Raw genomic sequence first — 9,852 nt, 5'->3', positions numbered from 1 at the left:
CCATCATGGCGGAGCTCTGTCGCCGGCAGCTCCTGTTCAAATGCTTGTTCTCACTCTGATTGGCTGTTTGTCAGCCAGTCAGCGCGCAAATAAATCATTATGGACAGACAGACAGACGTAGGCTTTTGTATTAGAATAGTGACATTTCATTTCAGTTGCAGAAAAATGCACATTTGGGGTTTTTTATCAGAGAATTTGCCATTTTTAAACAGAGAAAACCAGGATCCCTGGATTTCACGCATAGTAAAGTCCTATTCCACATCTGTACAAAACACGGAGTAAGAGGGAAGATTCTACTAGATTGGGGGGCAATCTTTTGCTACCATGGGCTGTTGCTTGTGAATCAGCCCCCATCGTGGACCACACTCCTGCAGCCACTGGCAATCACCAGATGCTGCAAAAGGAATAGATAGAAAAGGAGATGTGTTAGGACCCTGGAGAGGCCTCCCCTGCTGTAGCAGAGAAAACAAACTAAATTCCTGAAAACAAGCAAACCTTGGGGTGCCTCCTTTGCTGCTGTGGCTGGAGTGTACTGCTGATTCCTTGAGTATCTGTGGGCCAGATCCAGTCTATTTAGTCTAGTCTGAGACTGGATCTGGCTCATGAACCATAGGTTGCTGACCACTGTACTAGATGAATGTACTTAGCAAACTGGTCAGTGTTTTCATGTTAATGTCATTAGAAATGTCAATAATTCCACAAGGTGTGGCAGGACACTGTTTGTGCCTGCCACTTTAAGACCTGGGGCCAAGCAGCCAGCAGGTGCTTAATTGCAGCGGCTGTTTTAGAGCTCTGGCCGCCCATATAAACAGGGCATTTTGCTGCTGGCTGTAGGCGCAGCAACATCACCTGGCTGTGAGGCTTCATGGAGGTAAGGGAGGAGCTGTAGGGGATGGTCAGGAGGCTCCTGGTCCTGGGCATGATCTAAAACTGCATCCTGCTGGGAGTGGGTGGCCTGGTGGAGCTCTCAGTGATGCGGGAGCCCCCAGGAAATGCCAGGCCAGTTACCACCCTGGTGAAAGGCGGGTTGGGGCACCTTAACCCCAGCTCCCACAACAGGGTGGGTCACCTACTAATAGGGCCAGAAGGCAGACCTAAGAGTGAGAGTGGGGCTAGAGGCTCGGAGGCCTGACTGGTCAATGCTCTGGCCAAGACCAGACCAGTCAAAAGGGCCAGGGGCCCACCGCAAGGGACGCCCAGAGCTGAGGGCCTGGGGTTCCGACTGGCCTTGGAGGCCAGGCCAGGGCCTGTGTGGCCAAAGTCCCGGGGGAATCATGCCCGAGAGGGGAAACGATTCAGGGAGCTAGGCAGCCCTGAATGAGGGTGGGGTAGGCCACCTGAATGGAGGGATCCAAGAGGGATCCTGATTGGAGGATTCTGGGGCCCAGTGTGGGGGCCGGTGACGATAAGAACAGTGGAAGCCATCTGCGAGGCATGGGCTGTGGGGTAGGGAAGGTGCAGAGCTACAGACAGCACCCCCTAGCATTGGGGCAAGAAACGGGCAGCTTCCTGCTTAATTAACAACTATTAATTAACAAGGCGTGGAGGATGAGAAGGTGGCCGGTTAGCCGAAAAACATTTGGGCGGGCCACAGGGAAATCGGCCCAGAGAAGGCCCCCTGTTACACAAGGCAACTGGCTTCCTGTTATTTGCGAATTCTACTTGAAGGGAAGCATCTGAATCAATTAATCAATTAGCTCAGTAACCATGAGCTGTCATTTACATGCCTCACCCCTCCTGTTGATGAACATATATTTTCTTACATGGAAAATATTGTGGCAGTGGCAGGGGGCTTGGGAGGGCCATGAAAATGGGTTGCTTAGTCTGCTGGCTTTGGTGGGTGGGTTTGCTCAAGCGAGATAAGGCTCATAAGGGGCATGCCGACTGATTGCCTCCCCACTGTGGATGCTAAGTGGGTGCAATATCAATTAGAAACGCTATCATTTATAAGTCAGTAGGACCGGATGGACATCATCTGAGAGTGCTGAAGGAGCTGGCTGAGGTCATCACGGAACCCCTGGCAAAGCTCTTAAAGAATTTGTGGTGCACTGGGGAAATCCCTGACTACTGGAAAAGGGCCAACATTGTGCTCATCTTCAAGAAGGGGGAGAGGGAAGACCCAGGCAACTATAGGCCAACAAACCTCACCTCCATCCCAGGGCAAATCCTGGAAACGCTCATTAAAGAATCTACGTGCAATACGCTCACAGAAGGTAAGATTCTGAATGACAGCCAGCATGCCTTTGTCATGGGGAAGTCTTGTCTTACTGTTAGGCCCCAGCTCAAGTCTGGGATCGTGCCGGGTATGCAAAGGCCAATAAAGATACCAGGGGTGAAAGTACAAAGAAGGTTTATTGCTAGCAATAAAAGGTGCGAGCGGAATATTTCACGTAACAAGCACACCAGATTACTATTTCTAAGCATCTTTTATACAGGAGTTTTTGAGCCTTCATAAGCATCCTTGTTTGCTGATTGGTTATAAAGGAGTGACGCAAGGAGTTCTTTACTGAGCATGTCTCTATACCTGTGTTTTAGCCATGTATCTCATTTACATACATGTATGTTTCATTAGCATACTTTTTCCCCACCTAGGGGCGTGATTTTTAGTATTTTAATGAGCCCTTTAACCCAGTACTTTGCTTCTTGCTTTTGTTTTCAAGCCCCCTTTATCTAGGACTGTCTCCTACTTATCATCGCAGATGGGCATTCGTCACATAACATTCTCTTCTGTTTCGTCTCTGAGTAGTGGTTTCTAGGTCACTCCTTACATTACCAGTCTCATCTCCTTCTACAATCAGGTCTCTTGCCACCTGGACACAGGTGACGTGGTAGATGTTATATACCTAGACTTCCAAAAGGCTTTTGATCTAGTATCCCACGATATCCTTGTGGGAAAACTGGAAAATTGAGCTCAGCTGCTTGACAGTTCAGTGGGTAGGAAACTGGCTACATGGTAGGACCCAGAGAGTTCTTGTGAACAGATCCGTGTTGTCCTGGCGCAAAGTGGCCAGTGGTGTTCCTCAGGGGTCCGTGCTTGGACCAGTGCATTTCAACATCTTTATCAATGATTTGGATGGGGGAGTGAAAACCTCGCTGGCCAAGTTTGCGGATGACACCAAGTTATGGGGCAGTGTGGTCATGCCAGATGATAGGTTGCAGATACAGGCGGACCTGGACAGGCTCGAGAGTTGGACAGACCAGAACCAGATGAAGTTTAACACTTCCAAGTGTAAGGTATTCCATCTGGGGGCAAACAACCCTCAGCATACATATAGACTCCGTGGCAACAGCTTGCACCATGGCCGAAAGGGACCTAGGGGTAATGATCGACCATCATATGAATATGAGCCGTCAGTGCTAGGCGGTAGTCAGCAGGGCAACCACGCTGGCATGCATCAACTGATGCATCTCATGTAAAACTAAGGAAATGATACTCCCACTGTACTCAGCACTGGTGAGACAGCAGTTGGAGTACTGTGTCCAGTTCTGGGCGCCGCACTTCAATAAGGACATGGAAAAACTTGAGAGGGTCCAGAAAAGAGTCACCTGTATGATCAGGGACTTGCAAGGTAAGCCATAGGGAAAGGCTGGGGGACCTGGGCCTCTTTAGCCTAAAGAAGAGAAGGTTGAGAGGGGACTTGATAGTGCCTTACTGCTATATCAGAGGAGTGCATCAGGAGCTCAGTGAACAACTGTTCACTAGGGCACCCCCAGGGAAGACCAGGACCAATGGATATAAACTCCTGGAAGGCCACTTCATGTTTAGTATGAGGAAAAACTCCTTTACAGTCAGGGTGTCCAGACTGTGGAATAAACTCCCTCCAGAAGCGGTGCAGTCACCTACCCTGGAGGTTTTCAAGAGGAGACTAGACAGTCACCTTGCTGGGGTCACCTAACCCCAGTTGTCTTCCTGCTTAAAGCGGTGGGGGCTGGACCCAGTGATCTGCAAGGTGCCTTCCAGCCCATAACAATCTATGAATCTATGCTCCCTGAGGAGCTCTTCAGTCAATCCTCCCTACTCAAACCTTGTTAAATCTTTAAACTGCAAACAAATAGACAAACAAGTAAACAAAAAACCCCTGATACCCTGTCATGGGCACTTGAAGGAGAACCTCTTTAGCTCTGACTCCCAGCACAGCAGCCTGGCACACGAGCAAATCTAGGATTTTGAAAAGGGGAGTGTAGATGTTGTGGTGCATCATCACATATATAACACAGCACATTTTTCTCCAGATAAAAAGAAATTAGAAACGTTGCTAATATGGTAGGAGGATAGGGCTATATTATTCAGTTGAATAATATTCATCAAAACAAAACCAAATATAACTTTATTGGGATGTGCATTCATTTTCTATATTGCTTATTATGTATAAAGAAACCACAATAAAGTAGGCAAAAAGTAACCACACATTTTTAGTTGCAGAATTTTTAGTTTGGAGTTGGTGAACTCCAAACCCTATTGGCACACTAACCTTATACATTTATATATCCATGTATTTCTTGTGATGCAAAACAAACAGGTTGACAGAACATCTATCCCAGTAGATTTATTTTCCTATGTTTTCTTCCTAAGCTACACTTTTTTAAGAGGCAAAGATTAGTATTCAGGATATAAGACTGGAATTGGTATTCCGTTTGTATAGGACTAGTCTTTCAGATCTAACCCAGACTATATTTGTCACAATTGGGAAGGTTGAAAAGGAAACACAATTAACACAAAGACTATTTTTATATGGATAGTAGATTGTGCACAGGCATTTTATGATGTGGCCAACATAGCTCCTCAATCATTCTTTCACAGCCCATTCCACAAGACTTCAGATAGCTCTGCAGTATCTCAAAAGAATTTTTCCATCATGGCCATAGAAAGCAGGCACTTGGGAATCTGCTCAAACATTGTAACAAAGTCCATTGCTGAAGCTTCTAGATCATATACTATGCTCCATTCTCTTGTTTCTTCATTTCCAACTTGCAGCCATCATTGCAGTGGTGCACTGTTTACTAATTTCACAAAAAGAATATTTTGAAAAAAAATGATTTACCTCTATTGTAAATTGAGTTCTTTGAGATGTACTGTCCATATGCACATTCCACAACCCATCCTGTGCTTCCTCTTCTTTTTTGGAGTTACAGGTGAGTGGGATTCCATAGTGAAGAAGGAAGGGAGTAGTTTTTGGTTAGTTTCACCCCTTTGTGCTACTGGAGCAGGTTGTGAGGGCATTTGCGGCACCTGTATGATCAGAACAGAAAATGCCATTGAGAAGACTGATTTGGATACTTGTGGCATATAAACACAATAAGTGAAATATATATGTGGTCAATATATTGTTATTGTTGTCTAGATTTGTATCCCACCTTATCCAAAAAGGCTCAGAATGGCTTACAATAACACACAAACAACACACAAGATTAAAAAAAACAACTTAAAACTCCACCCTATCTGCTCCCATTTCCATGCTTGTTTCCTTGGGGTGCTTGTACACATGACACATGACAAAATAGTCCTTTTAAGCAGTTTAATTGCACTTTTAAGCAGTTTAAATAGTCCTTTTAAGCAGTTTAATTGCATTTTTATACCAGTTTAATGGCATCACAGTTTACACCTGCAGGGTGTACAGGCAGTCCTTGACTTACAATGTTTCAAGGCCTTCAAAATGTCCATCAAAGTCTCCACAAAGCAGTCCTTCCAAATCAATATGTTTGCTATTTACAATAGAAATACATTAACGTAGCTATATCGCTTATCTATAATTGATTGAGTACAAAATTCTGGGTTATTTTTGGTGAAAATAGTGTATCGGGCCTTGGTTCAGAAACCAATCCCCCATTTATAACATTGTTTCCTATGGGAGAATTGGTTCTGAGTTACAACGTTTCGACTTAAGACATGGTTTTCAGGAACCAATTGTGTCATAAGTCTGAGGACTGCCTGTATTATGTTTCAGTTTCATCAAGCTGTACATGTTTGGCAGCGTATTTCAATTTAAGTGACTTTGTTACGTAGGAAAGTAAAACACATCTGATGTATTTTAGTTTGCTACATAACAAATTTTAGCGATACATCCAGAGAAGGCAGTGGAGACAATTGGTGCATGAGGTGTTGGAAGCCCAGGCGTGCTCAGGGAAGCTCAGGTTTGGCAGGCTTCCAGTACCCCATGTACCATCCCTGCCACCTTCTCCAGCTACTAGCACACCGAGTTGCCCTCCTGCTGCCTTCCTGCACTGCCCCAGGGGCAAGCCAGCCTGTTCTCAGATGGTCCCATGTGGCGAGAAGGCGGCAGAGATGGTGCATGGGGTGCTGGAAGCCCGCCAAGTCTGAGCTTCCCTGAGCACGCCTGGGCTTCCAGCACCCTGTGCACCATTGGACTGGGCTGGGTGCTGCCTGCAACCTGGGGCTACACCCGCGCAACTAGCACCATATCTGGGCAGCCCCAGGGGACGCTGCTGCCATGGAGGGAAGCACTGGGTCCCCCCGCAGCTCAGGGACTGTGAGACCCGGCAGCAGCTCGCAAGCACAGGCTTTGCCAGCAGCTTACCCCCTGGCCATGGGAGATGTGGGCAGGCTCTGGGAGGAAAAAAGAAATGGATCAGGCCCCCTGCTGCTTTTTTTTTTTTTGGCGGAGCCTGCCTGCACATGGGGGATCCAGTCCCTCCTTCTGCAGCAACAGCGCCCTTTGGGGCCACCAGAGCAGGGTATTAGTGGGTTGGCACTGCCCAGGGGGGGAACCGCTGTGAAGGAAAGGACCAGGCCCCCCTGCAGCTCAGGGCCTGCCGCAGCTCACCCCCCAGCTGTGGAAGAGGTGGGCAGGCTCCAGGGGGAAAAAAGGATTGGGCGCCATGCTTCTTTTTTTTCCTGGTGGAGCCTGCCCACAGCCAGGCGGGGGTGAGCTGCTGGTGGGCTATCGTTCTGTAACAGTGACAGGAGTCCCTAAATTAAAACAGTGGGTTTTTAATTGACACAAAAACCCACCAATTACAAACCCACTGTTTCAATTTAGGGAGAAATGAACCCCTGTCACGTGTACAAATGGCCTTGGAGAGCAAACCCTCCATCCCATCCCAACTATGCCTCCCAACTTCTATTCACACCTATGTATAAAAATCTGCCCCCCTACCCTGCACCCATATCTCAACTTGTTCAAGTTAAAATACAGTAAATAACTTTTTTATCATTCTTTAAATCAAAAACTAGTTCTTGTAAAGTATGATCTTAACCTGTTTTGATAGAACAGGCGCTTCTAAAGATCAAAAGGTTGATTGTTGAAGAATCCTTCTCAACTGCTTTATGAATACATACAGTTACCCTATGTGTAACATGCTGCACATTCATATTAGTGTGTGATACAGATGAGTTACAAAGACATTCTACATTTAACAAGTAACATCTTTGAGGTTGGAGTGCCATTTTTGCAGCTCGTTATTGGGCGATTGCTTAAATGATACAATTTATTGCTCCATTAACACGTTAATTGTAAATTTTAAAAAATGTTCATCTACCAGTGGCCTCTATAAGATTTAGGAAATAAATAGAGAAGGGAAAAAAACAAACTTGTAATATCAAATTTAGAAATATATAACTAATATATTTAGTTTTTATATATATATATTAGTTATATAACTAGGCATATATACATTTACAACCTAGTACAAAAACTACTGAATTTATAAAATCATCTCTAAGATCTTAGCAGGGATGAGAAAGCAAAACAGGCAGGGCATGTGAAGTTTCTAAAGCAGTAGTGACCTATATGATAAGTATCATGGCATCCATATGTTTATTTTTACAGTTCTGTAAGCTAGAGGCGTCTCATAGGACAAGCCAAAGAAGAAATCTTTAGTGGAATCCTGTTAAAAACAAAATAGAGACTTGCTGAGTAAATGTAAAAATGTACTATGTTCTTGAGGGGTTAAAAAATTGTAGTATGTATGTTACAAATTATTGTGCCAGAACTTTGTCACCAAATGTATTTATTCTCTTTTAGCATACCCATGTGTGTACTGGTTAACCAACACCTGAACCTGCTAGCCAGAAAGTTTCCAGAAACCAAGTTTGTGAAAGCTATTGTGAACAGTTGTATACAAAACTACCATGACAGATGTCTACCCACAATATTTGTATACAAAAATGGTCAGATAAAAGGCAGACTTATTGGAGTTACTGAATGTGGAGGAGCAAATCTTAAACTAGAAGGTAACAAAACTACCTTAAAATTGTTTATTTTATACTAAAATATATGTAATTATTAAGCACTGATTCTCAAGATCATAGTGAAAGGATGAGGTCTTTTTTAATAATCTTACAGAAAATAGGAAAAATAAAATGAGATTTAACTGTTAGAATCTGCTGGGTTTCTATTTCTGCAAAAAAAACCTGGTATGCTGGTAGCTTGGAGTATAAAATACTGAGACAAGATTGGGTTGGCACCAGAGTGACTCCCTTTTCTAAGGACCCTGTTACCTCAGTCAGTCTGTGCCCTAGTCATTAGGGCACTTGTGGCAGATCCAGGTTTAGGTCCTTTGTCAGAATCAAGCAGAGCAGGGATTTGGACTGGATGTCCCACATTTAAGGTAACTGTCTTAACCACTATTGGCTTTTGCTTTGTGGATTTTGGGGTGAGGAGGTTGTTTGTTTAGTTGTTTTTAAATGGGTCTCTCTCTTTCTCTTTCTCAACATTTTTCATTAGAAAAAGAGAATTGGGTTTGTTTCACAGAACAAAAACAAATGTGGCTAGATGTGTAAGAGGATTTAGGGGCTGAGTGCCCCTATAGATACCTATGGCAGGGCGCCTTTTGTGCCTGCCACTTTAAGGGCTTAGATCAAGCAGCAGAGCAGCCTGCAGGTGGCTGCACTCCCCAGTCAGGCATCACATGGCCAGCAGGAGACTGTCTGGTCAGAGAAGAGGGCTCAGCAGCTAGCAATAAGAGCAGGCCTGAGCAGGGGAGCCAGCAGTTTGCTGCAAGCAGCTAGAGGGGGAACATCGCCTGGTTGGAGCTGCTGCTTACAGAACACCTTGGAGGTACAGGGAAGGAGCTATGGGGAAGATGGAGGCTCCTGGTCCTGGGGAATGACTAAAAACTACATTTTGGTAGGGCAGGATGGTGTGGTGGGACCACCTATGGCAGAGTTATCCTCAGGAAATGACATAACAGTTGCCTCCCTATTGAAAGGTGAGTATGGGGTGCCTTATAGCCCCAGCCCCCACAACCTGATGTTGTGGGACAGGCTGGGGGGGCAGGCACTCCATATGGGGTGTAAGACTCTGGTAGCCCCAGTGAGAGGGCGGTAGAGTAGCCCCAGTGAGGGGGCGAAAGAAATAGGCTGTGCAGAGTAGGGTGCACATCAACCTGAAGGACTGCGCTGAATGGGTGAACAGTAAGGTTTGCGTAGGCAGGCCTGAAGGGCTGCACAGGGGTGTGCAGAGTAGGGCCGCAGGAGTGGCCTGAAGGACTGTACACAGGCCAGCTTCAAAGAGTTTAGTGAGCAGTTGAGAGGGCATAAGGCCCTAGTGAGAGAGCAGAAGATGAAGGGGCTTAGAGGCCAATGTTAGTTTCTGGGTGCATGAGGCTGAGTTTGGGCTGGGGCCCAGTGTGGCTTAGCAAAGGAGCCAGGGAGTTATAGTGGGTAGTTTGGGTCTATGGCCTACTATTGATTTTGGATGCCATCTGCAAGGCATGGGACACAGTATAGAGTAGGTTGGAGCTGTGTATAACACCTTTGGTAACAGGACATAAAATGGGCAGCCTCCCGCATTATTACATCTTCTTTTATGCACCAAGTCATAGCTTCATAGTAGCTAGGGTCAGGAGGGACCTGAACAGATCATCTAGCCTGACCCCCTGCCACAGGCAGGG

The 9,852-nt window shown here is 45.7% G+C and overlaps 1 protein-coding gene across 2 annotated transcripts in view; it reads left to right on the top strand.

Moving 5' to 3' along the window:
• The window catches only part of PDCL2 (phosducin like 2), a 35,505-nt gene that overhangs the window by 17,028 nt on the left and 8,625 nt on the right, over positions 1 to 9,852 (top strand). For both annotated transcript variants that reach the window (XM_006019024.2, XM_006019025.2), the window contains exon 5: positions 7,983 to 8,191. In XM_006019024.2, the coding sequence (XP_006019086.1) occupies positions 7,983 to 8,191 (209 nt within the window). The remainder of the gene's footprint in view (positions 1 to 7,982; positions 8,192 to 9,852) is intronic.

The sequence above is a fragment of the Alligator sinensis genome, unplaced genomic scaffold, assembly GCF_000455745.1.
Source record: "Alligator sinensis unplaced genomic scaffold, ASM45574v1 scaffold134_1, whole genome shotgun sequence".
In the NCBI taxonomy this organism is placed as follows: Eukaryota; Metazoa; Chordata; order Crocodylia; family Alligatoridae; genus Alligator; species Alligator sinensis.
This window is presented reverse-complemented; position numbering and strand designations above follow the sequence as displayed.